At 40.1% G+C, this 19,931-nt stretch overlaps 3 protein-coding genes across 5 annotated transcripts in view; 1 reads left to right on the top strand and 2 right to left on the bottom strand.

Moving 5' to 3' along the window:
- Nucleotides 1-4,386, bottom strand: part of LOC310805591 (heparan sulfate 2-O-sulfotransferase 1) — a 29,821-nt gene extending 25,435 nt beyond the window's left edge. For all 3 annotated transcript variants that reach the window (XM_083671341.1, XM_083671342.1, XM_083671343.1), the window contains exon 1: nucleotides 3,895-4,386. In XM_083671341.1, coding sequence (XP_083527467.1) covers nucleotides 3,895-4,018 — 124 coding nt within the window. In that variant the 5' untranslated portion in view covers nucleotides 4,019-4,386. The remainder of the gene's footprint in view (nucleotides 1-3,894) is intronic.
- Nucleotides 4,387-6,426: 2,040 nt separating this feature from the next.
- dzip1l (DAZ interacting zinc finger protein 1-like) lies at nucleotides 6,427-13,137 on the top strand. Its single transcript, XM_083671442.1, has 16 exons — nucleotides 6,427-6,502; nucleotides 7,262-7,843; nucleotides 8,511-8,595; nucleotides 8,761-8,885; nucleotides 9,113-9,274; nucleotides 9,624-9,737; nucleotides 9,819-9,881; nucleotides 10,132-10,272; nucleotides 10,499-10,529; nucleotides 10,644-10,727; nucleotides 10,974-11,107; nucleotides 11,359-11,548; nucleotides 11,647-11,788; nucleotides 12,089-12,294; nucleotides 12,520-12,665; nucleotides 12,798-13,137. The coding sequence occupies exons 1-16, from the start codon at nucleotides 6,488-6,490 to the stop codon at nucleotides 12,957-12,959; spliced, it is 2,382 nt and encodes a 793-aa protein (XP_083527568.1). The 5' UTR covers nucleotides 6,427-6,487; the 3' UTR covers nucleotides 12,960-13,137.
- Nucleotides 13,138-14,702: 1,565 nt separating this feature from the next.
- On the bottom strand, nucleotides 14,703-18,843 carry LOC310805446 (claudin-18-like; the record flags this gene model as incomplete). The annotated part of the gene is made up of 5 exons (XM_083671143.1): nucleotides 14,703-15,447; nucleotides 15,638-15,748; nucleotides 15,887-16,025; nucleotides 16,111-16,275; nucleotides 18,624-18,843. 5 exons carry the CDS (start codon nucleotides 18,841-18,843, stop codon nucleotides 15,300-15,302), a joined length of 783 nt encoding a protein of 260 aa, XP_083527269.1. The 3' UTR covers nucleotides 14,703-15,299.
- Nucleotides 18,844-19,931: the final 1,088 nt, after the last annotated feature.

Below are 19,931 nucleotides of genomic sequence, written 5' to 3'. Positions count from 1 at the left end.
CAAAACAACAGGTGCCAAAAGCAAAATTGCTGTGGCTAAAATAAGCCTGGTGAGCATTGGCAAGAAAAACATCACTTCATGAACAGGAATGAGACAAGACTCAGACCTAGCTAGGATGTAAAACAGTGGAGGGGGATTGGAATCATTTGGACTTCAACAGGGAGTGTGTTAATTTTCAGTCAAATGTAATTTAATACTAATCCTTACCAGAAAAACAGCAGTTGCGGAGATATGCATGCAATGCCTTAGGGAAATGGGCTTTTAAGATGATCAGGCTGCCATGTGAGCCCAACAAATGTCCACCATCACTATGTGTTTTCAGAAAATAACACCGATCAGCATCCTCTATGTGGACCACTTGACCTTTGCCTTTCAGAGTATCCTCTACCCCAAAAATGTTGAGGTAACACCTGTTTACATAATAGTCTAATAATATTTTTATTATTATTAATAACTCTACCCAAACAATAATAAAACTACTAAATGTGGAGCAACACTGCTGATTTAGCCACCGCTGGGTGGGTAAGACCATACTAAACAAACAATAATCTTCCAGTGTGAGGCTACATGACATGACATGAACCACAACTTGCTATTCCCACTATCAGGGAGCCTGTGGTAACCTGTAGGCTAGTCTGTGACATGCAAAAAAATGCCATGCACCACATATGGTGGAGGTCAGTCAGCATCAAACGTTTTGATTCTTAGTCTTTATGAAAATAACAAATGCCAAACTCCAAAGCTCAGCAAAGTTTCAGCTGTTAATGTCCACACCAATACCGAAGAAACTATCAGTGTCAGCTAGTGAAAGAGGAGGCGGCCACATTATCTCTGAGATCTCCTGCTCACAGCCCTTATCACTGAGATCAGGTCCTTCTCCTCTCGATCAATACAGCTGTCCTGGGCCATGTTGTAGCACAAACAGTTTGTTGTTGTGCACCGAATCACGGGTTTGTTTTATCCATATGACCTGCTGTAATAGAGGGAACAGAAATCAGAGGTAAAACATAGAAAAACCCAGTCAAGAGACCAGATCATGCACTGGACTTATTGTGATCGGTCAACAAGAGAGTGTGGTAGTCAACGGGATGATGAGCATAGGGACAATTTGACAAAAAAAAAACAGGTTACTACAAACTACAGCTAGCACCAAAATCTACAGAAGCAGTTTATATCTGAAGACTGACTAGATACTAGAGACAGTGAGATGCATTTTCACAGGAAGCCAAAATAAAACCTTTACGTTAGGCTATATTAAATGTGGTCATTTCATTATGAATGCATTGCCCCTGGTAAGAAGTATATACAGTCGGGTAAAGTGGCAAGACAAATTATCCTTAATTCTTTACCACTCAGTGACCATTCTACAAAATCGGTCACAGTAATAATGTGCTCAAGCAAAATGGAGACGCACAGAGATTGGGGGGTTCTGAATGTGTGCATGGATCTGTGACCAGGGCATTCAGGGCCATATGAACAGGCAGCAGCACACGTTAGTCTGAGACTGGGAGTGGACAATGTGACGTGACATGAATAAGGAGTAATGGATAGCTCAGCAGAGGTCTGTTTCTGTCATCTCCATGTTTGCCATTGCATGTATGCATTGACTAACCAAAAGGAATCATATAACTCTCCTTAGAAATGTTGGAAACTTTATGTAACAAGAGTAATCTAGTCACATTAAACCCTACAACAAAAATTAGACCCAAGTGCTGACTATTAGCCTATGCTGTGACTATTAGCCCCAGTGACTAAATCTGTGGTCCTCACAACTTATCATCTTGGGGTGGCAACTGCCCACTGTAGCAGAGAGAAATTGTTTCAGTAGTCGCCTAGTAGTGTGTGGTCTCACCAGTCTGGCAACCCTCACCAGATCATTTATCAAAGTGCTGTCTAATTAACACAAAGGCTAGCCTCCTGGGAAAAGATTAATAGAGAAACATAAAGGGAGGACAATCCTGCGCAGCTGTATAAATCAAATGTTGAGAGATCTCCATTCATCATCCAGCTAACCAATGCCATTATGGATAGGCTGCCAATCATAAACTTGCACAAACTTACTCCTGTGGAAGATGGTTTACAGGGAGTGGAAACATGCATGTTGAAGGGCTTGATCAAGGCAAAACCACCTAAATGACCAACATATGTGGATGTCTCTATAAATGTAAATCCCCAATCAGATGGCAGAGATGATGATCAAAAGAATCCCTCCAGGAAATGCAGCATTAGTGTGACATGGCATATTCATACAGCTTCCCTCATAACCAGTATAAAAGTATACTGTCCCTGTCATAGGCCTACTTGAATTGGTTGTCAATTCCTTTTGAGTTTTGTTTTCCCTTTTGACTTTGCCAACAGCTAAATGTGGAGAGAAGCAATCAATAATAGACACTCCTGGTGGCACAAAACTGAATCAATCACCATACCCAAGCTTAGAGAAGGAGCACCAGAGCCACCCTATTATTTTGGGCTAAACATATTGTAGTTGTGAAGTTGTGAGTAGCAAGTTAAAGTGAAGGCTATGGCTTGTTTTGAATATGAAATACAAAATCATCTAAAATCCACCAAGGAATGTAGCTTTGTCTTTGCACCAAGAAAATAGAGGGTATTTAGTTGGTAATTTCCATCATTCATGACAATAGCTCAGCTTTGCGATAAGACTAAGCAGAGAATCAGGCTAAAAAGAACGGGGCTATTGCAGTGAGTCTTCTGTCAGTCAGTCAGTCAATCACTCACCACCCCCCCCCCCCCCCCCCCCACCCCACGAATGTCATTCATCTGTCAGAGAGTAAACCGCAGTGCTCATTGATCAACCCCAAGAAAAGTCAAATTTAATCAAATCAGATAAAATAGCCTCAGTCTTATTAGGTTTAAGATTTCTCTCTCTTACATAATCCGATAGAGCAAGTATATGACTGTATGCTGAACATGGAGTAAAAAATAATGTTCTTGTTTGTTCACTATTCCTTTGAGATCTTACATGTGTAGGCTAGGCCTAAACAAATCCCTCACTCTGGTTGGTTGGTTGGTTCAAAACCAAAAATAAAATATATTAGCCTAACTTGCTGTGAGGAAATTTGCCAGGGCCAGGATACCATAATCAGACGATATTGGACGATAGTAGATAGTCCTGGAATTTTGGAGAAAGGGTCTTCTCAGTCCCAAATCAACGCTTAGCCCCTGTGCACATGTGGAGAGCTGAGATGACTTGATAGGTGTATTAGCTCCATCTTGCCCTCTACTAGGCTTGGTGGAACTTTCACCATTGCTTACATCTGACCGGTCCAATACTCCCTGATCCACCACAACTCGAAGTCATTGGGGGTAGGGCCTCTGGGCCAATTTAGGATTAAACAAACCTGACACCTTGGTGTTGAGAGAATTCAAGAGAGAGTGGGACAGTGGATGCTTTGGGAGAGTAGTTATGCATCCACTGTCAAATGATAAGCAATGTCTAGAGACTTCTCATGGGCTAGTGTGTCACTTCTGTGTCTGATACTACTCCTAGAAATACTAAACAGCATGATGCAGACCTGAAGCTCATTCTTATCAAGGTGGGGGAAACATGCATATACCTAGCTGTCATCCGATTATAGTTACTATGACATTAGCAGCTACCGTGAAACTATATCAAGATAGATAGATAGATACGCATGGCAGTTTGCTAGTACACATTATCATTCCAGCTGCCATCTAGCTAGTCCCACTTCCACAGGGTTCATTCGAGAAAAGCTCTAGTCGGGAGATAGGACAAACACTCTAGCCTAATCCTTTGGCTGTGTCGTTTTTTATATGTCCACGAAAACAATGTTACAAGTTATTTGAAAACAAAACACTGACCAATGTCGGAGACGCAACCAAAGGAAATGTGCTTTTGAAAAAAGCTTCGCTTACCCAATTTAGCTCTTGAGTCCTCCAATACCTGGATTTGGTTCTCAACGAAGAGCATCGCCACTCCAAAAGCCAAAACAGCCAAAAGCTGAAACTTGGGTGGCATCATAATCCTTAAGAGCCCCATCAAACTATCAGACGATCACAAGTCATACCGCGAATTATCAATATGATGCGAAGCAGACAGTGAAACCAAGTGCCTTGTTGGGTTTATCGATTAGCAATCTAGCTGGCTAGCTACTTCTTGCAATTGGATGCGCTGGCTACTTGTTACAACGAACGACAGAGATCTGGTGCCAAGCGTTTTACCGGGTGTAGAATGGATCTTAGATCATTCAATGTTGGCATGAATGATTGGCTGTGTTGGCTTTTCAGAGTCATCAATCATTTCAGCATTGGATCTTGCTTTCCTCGCGTTCCGAATCCTCTCTGCAGAGTACAGTAGGTTCCACGACGCCCCACCAGTTCCAGACTCCAACCAACAGCAGTGTGGATCGGGATGACAGCGCGCTCTATCCCCCACCACCGAGTGTTGTTCTGCGTCGCTGGCAACGATTATTTTCTTCTTCATTTAAATTATCGACAAAGACACTTATGTTACCGCCATCTACTGTGCTGGAGTATGTAAACCTCAGAGCAAGACTGGATAGAGACATCAATACTCTGAGACAGGAGGTTGCAGGCAGGTAAGTGAACTAACGTTTGGTAAGTTACGGCCAGATAACTCTTTTGTAAGGATGTTTTTGAAGAACCTTCTATGAAGACGCATGTTTTTTTTTCGACTAGTGCCATGCATGCAATCGTTGTGTCCATTTTGCTACATACATCTCATTTTACAAAACGAACGCTTTGACAGGATACAGATATTAATTTTCCCTCTCTGCTCTCAACTTCTATTGAGCGAAACACGCTTGCTGGAGGTGGTGCGTTATGAGTCGGTTGAGTTCATCCAAAGAGGGTACAACCCTCTTCCCTAGCTACGCTTTGATTCAAACAAAATAGTCCTTCTCTGTGGTTCACCACTGCTCTTGGGCAAGTTCCGTGGAGCTTGCGGAATTAAGCAGCATAATATGGAAAATGTCGTCTGAAATCGTCAAAATAAAAGTCCCTCATACGCGCATAGCCTTTTCCTAATTGTAGCCTAATCTGTCTGGTGTAATGCTATATTGTAAAATAAAGCGAAATCTAATCATAAACTTAATTGACCATGCCGTGATGTTTTATAACCTTCGAAAACAAATATTTGTTTGTAATGTTATGATTAATCATTGTGGATATTCAGTAGTTTCTTCTGGTATTCTAAACTTTCATTATGATATAAAATGTTCTTGTTAATGAGGATTATGTCAGATGAATTCACTCATCAGTAACATATAGAGGAGAAAAATCACCTTTGAATATAGGCCTTTCACATATAATCATAGCATAATTGGTGATCTATCCTGACGCAGTGGCTGGGGGTCAAAGGTAATGTGGGTTACATTTTCTAAATGGTATAACACAAATGGGGCAGGGGGTGGTTATCCATCCAGTGAATTAAACAGGGGTCAAATCAAATCCTGAGAATCTCCACGAATTGTCAATGATGTGGAGGTTATGTAAAGGCCAGGGAGAACAGGTGGGTTTGAGGCAGGATTGAAAGATGGTTATGCATTCAGAGTCACGGATGGATGGGGGGGAGTGAGTTCCAGAGCCTGGGGACAGCCCTGGAGAATGCCCTCTCACCAAAACTGCGGAGGTTGGATTTGGGACCAGCAGTAGAGCGCCTTAGTGATGTGTTAAAGCACAGTGTAAAGGGGGCCTACCATATTGTAAGGCTGTGGGTTATCCAAAGGTCCCCAAGATGATGTACAAACAGCAGACAATGTGACCTCAGTGTGTTGAGACTCTAAACTTTAATGATGTGGCTAATACAGGGGATCAAATAAATTAAAAGGGGGAGAGGGAATGGAGACACCTTCACACACTACGTTATTTGCACCCAGACCCAATCTTCTACCCACAAATCCCTCTATTTAGATACAATACAATACAAAGTGTACTGTATGCCAAAATAAAAGTCCCATGCATACATCACAACATTAATAGGTCTCACGATTATCTATTAAAAATACTACTACTACTACTACTACTACTACTACTACTAATAATAATAATAATAATAATAATAATAATAATAATAATAATAATAATAATAATAATAATAATAATAATAAATAAAAAGTTAAAATCAAAGTCTTATTTTGGAATAGTCGTTATTGAGCTCTAGCTTATTATCGCTGGCTTCACACTGCTTCTTGGAGTTGCATGAGTTCACCAGTGCTGCTTTTTTGACGGAAGTAGAGGCGCCCGAAACCCCTTCAACGGGGTATGTTTATCATATGTATCACGACAGTTGGATGTCATTTGGGCTATTCCTACTGGCATTTTTATAGCAACAGGGAAGTCTTCTGTTTGTGTTCAGTAAGGCCAAGGCAAGCTATTGGAACAATGCATTCTTATGAGTTTACTGTTTACAAACTCCAAGGAGACAGGTAATCTGTTGGCACACCAAGTCTGCCAGCATTCATCTCAAGGTGTAGGCTAATGAAATAAGATGAGCTATTACCAGGTAATGTTTTAGCAAATTCAATTCAAGGTATTTCTCAAAGTTAAATATTAATTGATTTGTTGTCTTTCATAACAATGTTGTCACTTTACATTATTATATACATGTGTAGCTTTATTACTATTGTAATAATACTATTGTCAGTGTGTCAGGTATTCTAATTACTTATGATGGCATTGTACTTACATTGCAGTGGCATGCCACAGAAATAAATCATTCATTCATGTATTTATTTCCATTGTACATAGGGGTTTCCATTGGGTTAATGTTAGGGTTAATGTTTGGGCTAGAGCTAAGGTCATTGCTTTACGTAACTTAAAGTATAGCAATGAGTAATTACAATGCTTGATACACTGTACTTAGAATAGTAAGTACATAGTAGGCGAGTTCATGTCCTCCAGTCAGGTGGTTGGGATTAAAATAAAAGGGATTAGAAATGATGCATGCCCTGCTATTTGATAGAACTTGAATTTGATCTCCCAATATTCAAAACTGATGATTATCCTTAAAAAATAATTAAAATAAAAGCGTTGACCGGCAAACTTCTGGGCTGTAACTTTAAGGCTAAGCCTACTTGGTGCTGATCCTATGCCAGCCAGGCAAACCTTAAGTTATTAAGTAATTAACCTGTTCATCAATGGATTGTATGGAAGCATAGACATATGTTATCCATACTAAATAACCAAAACAATTTCACAAACTCATTGACATTACACCTTATTAGATTGTATTAATGGTTTCTCTTTCACATCTTGTCCACAGCATTTCCTCAGAAGCCAACTATACCCCAACTCTGCCTCTCTTCGTCCCAGATCCTACAGATCATACATCATGCCAGGGCAGTTCTCCACCAGTGATTCTCCTTCTGCCCTCATATCCTCCCCCCTCTCTTGGGGTCCTGGCCCTGTGCAACCCCTATGCTTCCGGACCCGGACAGAGGTCATGAACTGGCGCCGCCTTTCTTCTCTAGACGTGGAGCGTGTGGCTCGAGAGATGGATGTGAGTGTATTGCAGGAGTTCATCTCAGAGGTCACCTTCTGTGACATTACTGGTGAGAGGTGTCCACACTGCCGCAACTCTGCCGATCCTGCCTTGCTTAAGGTCTTGCGCATGTCCCAACTCAGTACAGAGTATCTGCTGCACTGCCAGGACTACCTGATTGCTCAGGTTTCTGGACTGGAAGATCGCCTACAGGGGGCGCTCTCTCGTGCAGACAGGGAAGGAGAGGAGCGGGCTCGCCTCGATGCTGAGTTGCAGGCCACTCGACAAGAGAGCAGACGAAGGAAGAAGATGATTGCCTCACAGCAGCTTCTTCTACAGGCTAGTTCCAACAACTACCACAAGGTGAACACCTTTGGGCTTCACAGTGCTCTCCCTCCAACCCAACTTTGTGTCATCTCACTTTTGTGTTCTTTTTTCTATCAAATTAGATTTTCTAGCAGTCAGGTCTTGTATAAAGTGTTGATATTTATAATGTCTTTTTTGATGACACCACAATGTTGGTAAACCTGTTCGTCCTGGCCCAGAATTTAATTACTATTTCAAAAACAGTGTCATTGTTCTTATGAAGTAGGCGTCTCATGATTTACACCATTGCTACACAGACTGATAGAATGACAGAAACCACTGGACCAGCACGAAAGACAATTCAATTTTGAAAATCTGTATTGTACATCGAGTCTTGTGTAGCCATACCGCCAAATTACGTTGTTCTCACACCTCTTTTGGAGGTCTGGAGAATTTTAAATGATTGCTTGTTATGTGCGTCATTTTGACTTTTTTCCGAACAGGTAGGACTACTTTGAAAACAGTTGTTGCTAGATGCTAGCAAGAAAATTGAAGAAAACCTGAAGGAGAAACTGAATTCTGTTTTTCCAGAAGTGTGTTCTATACACAAAATCTAGTCGATGAAGGCATTATGTGCATTAGGTATTTGATTGGTTTGATGTGTCAAGGTGTCTTCTGTACATCCAACCTAACTTTTAACCAAAAAACTAATTTTGTTTTCCAGTGCCAATTCTGTGAAAAATCATTCATCAATTATTCCTACTTACAAGCACACCTTCAGCGCAGGCATCCAGAGATTACAGATGCAGGTTAGTTCAAAATGTCTGATCTTTTAAATACTGAAATATGTCATATTAAAGCAGTCAGTCAAACCACACAACGCTTACAAACATGTCTATCGGGTTAGAAGTGTGCTACACCACTGTGATTATTTGATTAAGGTGTTGTGTTCCCTTTGTGTTTTTTTTCCTCAGAGAGGCAGAAGAAGAGGCAGGTGGAGCAGGTAGAGGATGGGATTGAGGAGCTAAGGGAGAGGCTGAAACTAGCACAGACCAAACTTGAGACAGAGAGGGAAGCTGAGGCCCTTAGGAAGCAGCAGGTGACAAGAGCAGAGCCATAACTCTAGACATCTACATAACATTTAGCAGATGATTTTATCCAAAGCATATTGTAGGAGCACATGATCCATCCCAGTCACAAAAACAAGACCACAATACAATATTGTAAACAAATCCATACACACATTCACATATTTTATAACTATATATAATATAGCCTTCTGAACAATTGTTTATGTACTTTTTTTCAATTGGCTTAAACCACAAGGAGCTGGAGCTGCAACAAAGGAAAGAAGTCTCAGAGCAAATTAAGTTGGAGAACTGGAAGGAGGAGGAGAGATTTAAGTTCCAGGAGGAGATGAGAGACCTGAAACAGCTTTTCTTACAGGAGTTCAAAGATATGTCCAGCAAAAACTCCTCCATCGAGGCTGTGAGTCCTATCCCCATGCATGTTGAATTACCGGCCATAGCCTGTTGGTGTGGTGGAGTGATTGTGTTATTCAGCCAGTAGATGGTGCCAGAGTGTAAGGGATGAACAACTTGCTTTACACACACAACATAGATTAATCCGATTCTGAGGCCTTCAAAATGCAGTTTTGTTCCTACCATGCTAGGTTTACCTCTACATGTATTTTTTTCAAACTACTAATGTTTACTCATATTAATAATTTAGTTTGACCAGTTTTGTGAGCTGAGCTTTAAGTAGTAGTTTCACATGTTTTTTTAGCCCAATGTTTTTTGTGCAAGATTGAAAAGTAGACTTCAAAACCCACTGACAGAAACTCCAGGAGCTCCAGACCAGAGAAGTGGCTGTTTCAAATCAAGGGTCATTTCAAGATGAGGATGAACTTCAGCAAAGAGAAAGGGAACTGAAAGAGAGGATGGCTCAGCAGGTAAGATAATGTACTGTAGCAGTTCACAACCTAGTCCTTTGATCCTTGTACTCCTCTTGAAAGCATGTCTGTCTTCTTCAGAAGAGTGAATGGAGGAAAAGGTTTAAGGAGATCCAGAATAGGCATCTACAGGAGACAGAGGAGGTAAGATGCTCTTGCAACTGATGTGGCCTGACATAGTGACATTGCTCTAGTGTGGATACTTAAATTCTAGTGATCAGAGGAAAAGTGTTTTGGAAAGCCACAAATCCACATACACACAGCATCTCCGACTCATGTTAACAAGGGAATGGAGGACCCTTTTGATGTGGGCATCACGTAACACACTGTGCACACTTCATACAATGCCTGTTAGAGACAGCAGGGCCTCCTGCTGATGACCTGTGCCTCTCAGCTGCAGAGTGAGAACGAGAGACTGAAGCATGCCCTATCTGCAGACCACAGCTCAGGCCTGCAGCAACTGCAGCAGCACATCACCTCCCTCTCCACCCAGATGAGTCAGAAAGAGAAGCTCATCATGTCTCAGGAGAAAAAGGTTATCACAGCACTTTAGATGCTGAGCTGGTGTGTGTACTGCACATTTCTCAGTTATGTAGAAAGATAAAAACATAATCTGTCCCTGTCTACCTATTCAGAATGCAATTTGAGGTTATAATGATTTTGTATTATGATTACTTCTTTCTATGTTAAATACAACTGAAATTTGTTGACGAGCACAGTACTTATATTTTCATCAGTGTTGATTACTCTCCGCATTTCAGATCAAGAAGTTGTCTGTGAGACCAGTACCAGGTAATACCAAATTCATCGTCATAAGCCTATAAAGATTTGTTTTACATTGAATAATATCTTACTTTATGTGCAATTACCATTGACTATGTTTGAACGGTATTTTCTGTTTTGTAGTATCAGACACTCCTATCATCCAAGCTGTCAAACACACCACAGTGGAGGATGAGGAAGTAGAGGACTTAGAGGAAGAGGAAACAAGTGTGTATTAGCTTAGTAATAGTACAATTGAAATGATTAGTCATTCTGGAATAGTCATGGCACAGGCTAAGAAAACATTTAAATCAGTTTTTCTCTCATTTTGATCCTGGTTCTATAATGTCCTGTTTATCTGCAAACCTTAACTATTTTAGATTTTACAATGTGTAACATGCTAGTATTTAAGCATTAGATGGTAAGTCAATGTTAGCCTCTTTAGAATAATCCACCTGCCGTCCTCTCTTCTAGGCCAGGAGGACTCAGGTGAAAGCAGGCAGAGGCTGTTGGATTCTCTCCATAGGAACCCAAGCCTGGTGAATGAGTTCAGACCCATTCTGGAGGAAACCCTGGAGGAGAGGCTAGAGAAAATAGGGCTACGGAAGGTAAATACTGAATATTTATAGACAATTATCCAGATGCAGAAGATGCGATGCAAAATGCCCAACTCCTTATCTATTCACAAAACAATTATGAGATTACATGATCATAAAATGCCGTTACCAAAGTAACTGCAGTGTTACTACACAGGTTTCAAGTAACTGAACATACAAGTAAAACCAGTTAATTTTAGGAGAAATGGCCAATGGTCAGGAGATTTAGGACCCATGTCTAAATTACCTTTTCTATATTCCAGGGAGTCAAAGGCATCTCCCAAAAGACTTATAAGAGCCTGAGCTCCTTGGTATCTGGTCAGCGACAACAGAAATCCAGACAGGTTGTGAACCTCCTAGAGCTCAGAGAGAGCCTGTCCAGAGAGCTGACTTTAAGAGTGCGCCGTCTGCAGAAGAGCCAGAGCACTCCAATACCTACTCCTCAGGCCCAAAGTAAGGTTCAACACCAGCTCCACAGGGCTGTGTTTCTCAGTGTTAAACACCTCACACCTGTTCACTTGCCCTGAGCACACTGATATGTTTCTATTCAGAGAAAAGGAGTTATACCAGTCCTACCCGGGAAAGAAGTCCAAAATGCAGGCACACACTTGTGAAGACCTCCACAGTGAAGAGAGAGAAGGTTCAGGCAACACAATCTCAACAGACATCAAGTGCCCACCGACAGAAGAACTGGTGACTTATGTCGACATAATGCTCCTGTAAACCTTAATCATACAGTATCAATATTGCTGCTAAGATATTAAGTTGCAATGTACAAGAGGGTACAGTCATATTCATAAAAGGATGTCACACTCAGTCAAAAACAACAACGTTTTGTCCATCAAAGATATTACAATTATGTCCCTTGCAGTGAAATTATACCTCTGAATATCGAATTCTCCAATTAGCTTCACACTTGATATAATAATTGATGCCATACAGTCTAAGGAGTGTGGTTATGGTGACAAAAATGTGTGTGTCTCTCTCTCTCAGCACCCCTCCCTTCAGCTCTGAGGAGGAGTCTGTAGGGGACAGCGCCTATGTGACCAGCCCTGGCAGCAGATCTGCCCCCTCTGTAAGGATAGTCCGCTCTGGGCCTCGACAGTATCCCACTTCTGCCTCGGCAGAGGACTGGTCTGACACAGAGCTCTCAGAGGGACCTACCAGTCCACCAGCTCGTCATGGTCATGGAGCACAAGGTTGGCCTTAGACAGATGGTGGCTCTATCTCACAATGCTTACTGTACAGTCTGTCTCCCAGTTAAACTGCATGTTAAGATATTTTCACCGTGCCAACCTTTTGAGTCGGATGGAAAATTCTTAGCAATGGATAGATATGATATGAGACTGACTTTTGTATAAATCACCCATTCTTCAGTAAGTAAGTAATATTCTACATATATATACTTGTGTTTATTTTTGTAGGGTCTGTTGTTAAATCTCTAACAAGGAGCTTGGAAAGACAATTGAGCTCCCCAGTGAGCAAACCAGTGGGCGGGACCAGAGTGATTCCACCTGTAGACAGTGTGTTTCCCAAACCCAAACCCAGAACAGCTGTAAAAACCCTTCAGGTAGAACACGTTCTTTTTTTGTAATAGTTTTCTCACCAGCATACTTAACTTAGTATTAATGTATCAAAGATCGCAGTTGCTGTGTCTTGATTCTGAATTAATCATGCACTTGCCACTTGCCATTTGTCCTAGTTATCGCATGAGGAGAGCGACCTAGAACTGTCTTCCATCGAGGAGACTCTGCCTCTGCCATTAGGCCGTCTGTCTCTAGGGGGGCGAGGGAGCACAGACATAGGAGGGACATCAGGTACCAGCATATGGAGCTCCTCAACAGGCAGAGCAGGGGGGCTTTAAGGTCCCAGAACCCCTTTTCATATATAGGTGTGTGTGTGTGTGTGCTCTATTTCAATCATAAACCAGTACCGGAGATATATTACATTATAATTAGGCCATGTAGTACAGCAAGAAAGCAAAACATGTTGTACTGTATGTATTTAAGGGTAATTGGTCAAAATATCTAAAAATATTCCTCCATTCCTACACTTGTTCTAAAGATATTTGTAATGATATTGTTCAATTAACTTTATTGATAATAAACAATTAATTTTTTAATTTGTAATCATCTTGATAATATATTGCAAGGTATATTCCATAATTGGTTTTGTGTCTGAAATACAAAGACATTTAGATGAAGAATTGGAATAAAAATACTGAATGATAGAGAAAGGACTGGACGGGTTATGAATAAAGACACATTTGTTCCCCAGTACAACTTCAGACGGTTATGGACATGATAAAGCGGACTCTACACACTAGTGGTCACATGACCAACTAACACAAGTTACATTACGTTATATCTGAATCCAAAATATATTTTAGGATGAATAATGATTGATAATGATTTGCTCATACCTGTGTGGCAGACACTCGATCATATCGGATCCTAGATTCAACTCTGTGATAACCTGGTCACGATTATGCCGTGCTGTTTTAACAGAACCTTTATCTAGTGTACAACATCACATCTAGGGAGAATGAGACTAGAGTATCAGCAAATCAACAAATCTAACAGTTTCAAAGGAACATATAAAATAAACGAACTGTAGTAAACAAATGGAAGTTTAACCATACGCCTAACACTATGTATGTCAACACAGGAGACCAGTGCCTATAGGCTACCCCGAAAAAACTCAAATAATGAATGGTCTGTATCTTCCTTAAATATCCTCCAAACAATAGAACACAGGTGGGAGAGGCCCGTTGGCCTATACTATATACATTACAATAGCAAAGGAACTGACGACAGTTGAGGTGCGATTTCTTCAGGACGTCCACCAGGCATGCTCATTCAACTGTAATAGGTGTTTTCCGGGCTGAGAGAGGTGGGGCATTGATCACCATTCAAGATCCAACCAATGGAAGATCAGACAATCACTGTCTTTGTCTCAGCCACACATTTATTGTTGGCCAATTTTTTAAATCAAATGTCCAGCAGCAACAGTGATGAACATATATAGTAATCTACAGAACTATGTTTGATTTTGCACACTGAAAAAGTCATAGAATTAGTATTGGTAAGGTACTTTATAAAACAACAAATATAGCTGCGAGTATCATTGAACAGAGTTCAAGCCATCTACGCAATGCCAGGCTTGTTAAAGGTTTTCAGAGTGATGTCCACAATACCTATGACAAGATTCATGTGAATTGAACAGTGTCCTGGAGTTACGTGTTTTAATGGGGCTATATAGCATGGGAATGTTGATATACAGTGCCTTCGGAAAGTATTCAGACCTCATTCTATCTCCCCCGACACACACGCATGCACACACACACACACACACACACACACACACACACACACACACACATCCACATCCACATCCACATCCACATCCACACAAGCTAGAATTATTCATCTCTTTGGATTCCAGAACTTGACCCTGTCCAAATTCCTGGGCCCAGCCCCCTAAATGTTTTCCCCCATCATTTCATTACTTTGTGTTTTTGAGAAATACCATGTGGAGTATTACCATTTTCCCATTTATTGAAATTGAAATACAGAAATACTTCATGTACATAAGCATTCAGACCCTTTTCTATGACACTCTTAAAATGAGCTAAAATGCAAAAATGTCATCAACAAATCACTTAATAAGTTTAATTGAGTCCATCTTAATGCAAGGATAGTAGTTCATGTCATTTTGGAATTAATATCTTTGTTTTTATAGGGTCTCTGATTTGCATAGGTTGCAGGTTTTTAGAAATTTCAGTAAATTTATTAAAATTGAAATACAGAAATACTGTTGTGTTTCATTGTGGCTATGTGTTAATCCACACCTAACACTTTATTTTCATTTTGATAATTACAACACAATGATGACCCTAACAAAATGTCTTAAATAACTATTCTATGATGCATAATATGAGTTAACACAGCAGTATTTGACTAAGCGAAAACATGTAGTGGTTTGGTTATGGTTTGGTTTACTTAAAATACAGTGCATTAGAAAATTAAAATTGCCCTCATCAATTCAGAAAAACATCACAATACACCTTATGGATACAAGAAAGATCTATGTAAAAAAAGAAAACTGGATCTGGATGTAATTGTCATTGATACAACAATAGCATTGCTTTGTTTCAGAGAACCTTCAAAGCTTCACTGCTAGAGGTACATGCTATTCAGGGACTTTACACATAGTCAAATCTCTGGTTGGATCGTCTTCCATCCGCACTCTGAGCCTTGAACGATTCATCATAGGTCTGCCTGGGCCTGTTGTCAGCTTTGTACATTTGTGTGTTGTGGGAGGCAGCTTTGTAGGCCATCGTCCCATTATATCTGAAGAATAGTAAGAAAAAAACAATACAATCATTCAACATGTTCAAGAATAACACAAGGCAGAAAGTTGAAGAATCTATCGTAAGCCTAATCTCATGATGTATGTGAAATAACTTTCCAGAGAATGTCATTTTCTTGCGGTAACCATGGTATTCAAAACCGCTTATTTTGGCGATGAAGTGGAACTTACTCATGCTTTTCTGGAACCATTCCTCGACAGGCTAGACACATCATTATCCCTCCCACAACCAATACAGCACCGCCTATCCAACCCACGAAGAGGGCAGGGCCAAATGTATACCTGAAAAAGTGGAGGAGATGCAGTACATTAACATAAGAAACATTGATTTGCAAATTGGCATCATGACCTTAGAATTGGTAGCTTTGATAACTCATCTTATATACCAAGTGCGTCCATTCTGTTTCACATTATGTTTACCTAGGAGTGAGAGGTCCCCCAAGTCCGCTGAACCCCCCTCCCCCCAATCCTCCAAGTCCACCATCTGAGTATGTAGTGAAACGAAAGCTTTGCACAACTAAGTTGGCAAAGACAGACACCCCAGCAATGCCACAGATACCTGAAAGGAAATTTGATGTTTGGTTAGAAATTGATGCAAACGATTTGGGTTGCCAGATATTAACATTACAAAAATATCAATGCACCTGCTAGAAGAAACATGACCCCGGATGTCAGAGTCATAGTGGCCTTGACATTCTGCTCCATGTTCCCCATTTTCATGCACTTCAGTGCAAAAATGGCAATCAGACAGCCAATTGCTCCCAGAACAATTCCCACGATCATCAAAGCTCGCACGGCTTGAAGCAGAGCTAAGGGACAAACAAAATCATGGTTTAAGGTGGCAGTTTTTTACTTTGACACTTGCAACATAGATATACAGTGACCTGCGTAAGTAATGAGACAGCAAAGATTTTTTTCTTCTTTTGGCTCTACACTTTGGATTTGAAATTCAAACAATTACTATGAGGTTAATTAAGAAATTATAACACTTTTTATGCATAGTCCCCCTATTTCAGGGTACCCAAAAGAGATGGGACAATTGGCTTGTGTTTCATCACATCATTTGTGCAGTCATAAGAAAGCTCTCAATGTCTAGTATTGATTCTATACTTGTGTTTGCCTTTGGAGTCTGCTATTGGTGTCTGTCAACATGAGGACCAAAGAGAGGTTAATCAAAGTCAAGGAAGCCATTATGAGGCTGAAATATCTGAACAAATCTATCAGAAACATAACAAAACCTTAAATCTACCAAAATCAACAGTGTGGAACATTATTAAAAGGAAATAAAGCACTAGTGAGCTCACATCCAAGGAAGACTTCTACAGTGGATGATTGAAGAATGCTAACCATGATTAAGACAAACCCCAAAACAACACTGTCCACGAGGTAGGCATGAATGTGTCAGAGACTACCATCCGCAGAAGACTGGTGGGCTACTGAACATTTTTCTGTATATATGGTCCCAGCAGGAATCGAACCCACAACCTAAGCGTTGTCAGCGCCATGCTCTTTGGATTGTAGAGCCAAAAGAAGAAAAATGTCCCATTACTTACGCAGGGCACTGTATAACGACTTTTCTATCTCTATGACATGCAGTACATCACATTTAGTAAATTATTTGTGATACAGTAATATGAATCTTAGATTACAGAAATAATGTTTAGTTAGTAGACAGTGTATCATTTTGAATATTATGACAAAAATATTCTTAGACTAGGGGCTCTATAACTTTTGAATCAGATTTTTCTTACTCCATAGATGACAGACAATTACTGCTGAAAAACTGTAATTGGATACATAAAAATTCTCCAAATGGCTTAAAACAAAGAAAAGCATTTAGGGATGAGGAGATAAAGAGCACTGCTTTGCTTCCATAAAGATAACAATAAACGGTATCAAAAGCGTACTCATTGAAAACAAAGCCTAAACCCATGAGAATTATTCAACATAGGCTACAATGCAATTGAGCAGACTACAATTTACTGAAAACTGGGCCTACAGTATATATCAATAAACATATTATGTCCATAATTGTGATCAATGATCAACTGTGGTCCTCTGTGGCTCAGTTGGTAGAGTATGGTGCTAACAATGCTTAGGTTGTGGGTTAGATTTCTGCTGGGACTTGAAAAATGTATGCACTCACTGCAATGTAAGATGCTTTTGATAAAAGCATCAACTAAATGGCATATATCTTACCTGGCAATCCTAGTATGGTATAGTATGGTCTGCATTGGGTTGTACCAGATTGTGTTCCTACACATGAGTTCCATAGTCCAGAATATGTATAAACACTTGTTACGACTACGAAAGACCGGTCTTGTAAACTCCACATATCCATTGCTGTGGCAGCTGATATCAAAAACTGACCCAATGCTGACAGCATGAATCCTATTAACTGTATCATTGAGGCAGCCATTTCAGTTATCCTGCTTGGATACCTCCTTGACTTCACGATGTCAATGAAGTCATGAAATGGCAGCTAATTCTCTAGTGCCTATCACTACGTACTGTGAAACTAGGAACCAACCTTATCAAATGTTTGCTCAAAATGTTCATGAGATGTCACAGTTTCGGGAAATGGCGCTGAGGTGTGGCCCGACTTTTTTTTTTTTACCACCGTTTTCAGAAAATACAAATTGCAAACCCATTTAGATATTTCCTCATCATCAAACTATGCGAAAAAGCCATCTCTGTAATTGATTCATTATGCGATATTAAACAAAAAATATTTGTTCATTATAGCTACAAAAGCTGAAATTATATTGTACTACATATATAAATATGAGGTCATAATGATATGCCCCTTGGTTTGAATTTATTTTGCACTTATTTTGTCGTCCACTAACAGAAAAGATTATGGAAATGATGCATGTGGCTTTGAATTGGACATTTGGTCTCATTAACTGGTTGAGTTAAACGTGCATTCAAATAACCATGGAAATAGATCACATCACAAAAATCTGTAAAGTTACTGTTCATGTTCAGTCATTGAGCTCAAGTCACATTGTTTTCACATTTCACATTTGTTACAATGGTAATAATTGTTTTGAGTAGATATATGTGGAATCCTAACTCAATATCCACGTGTGTACGTCAAATCATGGCGCAAATGTCCCATTGACATCAATGCAAGATTTACTCAAATATCAAATACCTGGTAGACCCAGGATGGTGAAGTAAGGCCGGCACTCAGTGAAGCCAGAGCTCTGCCTGACGCAGGACCTCCACAGGCCTGAGTAGGAGTACACAGCAGTCACAGGGTTGTCGTAGAGGTCTTCTGTTCCCCACTGATCCATCCCTGTGGCAGCGATGATCCCAGCGACTCCCAGCACACTCAGGAGAAAGCCCATCACCTGGCACATGGTTACTGCCATGATGCTATCTCTTCTCTGTCGGTAGAAAAGCGAATGTTCTAACAATCTGAACCTACTGTACTGCGTCTCGTAGCCTCTGTGTTAATAGCAACACTTTGATATCAGATACAGGCGACCTCAGTGACGATTGTACTCCTGCCCTGTTTGCCAAATGCTCAATCATCTAAAGTTGGGTGGGGCATAGGGGTAACAGTTACAAATAATGTTTTGAGTTTTACTTATACCAATGAGAAAAAAAAAAATATGGATACACATTTAGCTGCATTTTGAGTATTGGGTTTTACTCTTGTCACAGTACAATGCATTTTTAATGTGAGTTACACTTTGCTTAGCAAGTACTCTTTGAACTGGTTCGTTAAATTGTCCTACATGACATTGTTTAAATGTAAAACTTTTCCTGCTATCAACATAACCTACTAGCTTATTCAAGCTCCTTTGGGGGTCACCACTCTACAGTACGTTAAAGATAATTTTATAGACGTATTTGATATTTTATTTTATGCTGTGACGTGTGTACTTTTGACCCAAATATAGAATATAGATTGTAAGTCTGGGCATTTGCTTTTTTTTTTACCAATTGTTTTATTTATGCTAAATTGGTGAAGAACAAATGCACCCCTCAAATTCAGGGCTTGATCATTCTATTCTTTCTTTATGTTTTGTGCCTGATGTTTATGCTAGTTTCATAGCGATACCAGATGACTGTTGACAGAGTGTGGACGGAACTGTGCTACCATCAGCCAACCAAAAAAAAGCAAATAAGCTTACTGATATGATTGTTATTAACTGAAACCAATTTGAATGAGACTGATAAAATGTGAGGACACCTGCATCAGAGTGACCCAACATATTGGTCTTTCCTGGGTGTATGCACACTCAGTATACAGTATGGATACACCCAGCAGAATGTATGTGTTTCTGGTCAAGAAATATACAGTATATACATTATTTGTTTAATCACACTGATGTTGGAAATATGGAAATGTTTCTTTGGAGGTTACTTGTTTGTCAAGCTACTCATATAAACATAAAAACATTAATATTACTGAGTGGGTAGAAATGTTGTTCGTCTAAATCATGCAATCTGG

Source organism: Argentina silus, assembly GCF_951799395.1.
Source record: "Argentina silus genome assembly, chromosome: 6".
Taxonomy (NCBI): Eukaryota; Metazoa; Chordata; class Actinopteri; order Argentiniformes; family Argentinidae; genus Argentina; species Argentina silus.
The sequence above is the reverse complement of the archived record's forward strand: the minus strand, read 5'-3'. Positions and strand labels throughout refer to the sequence as shown.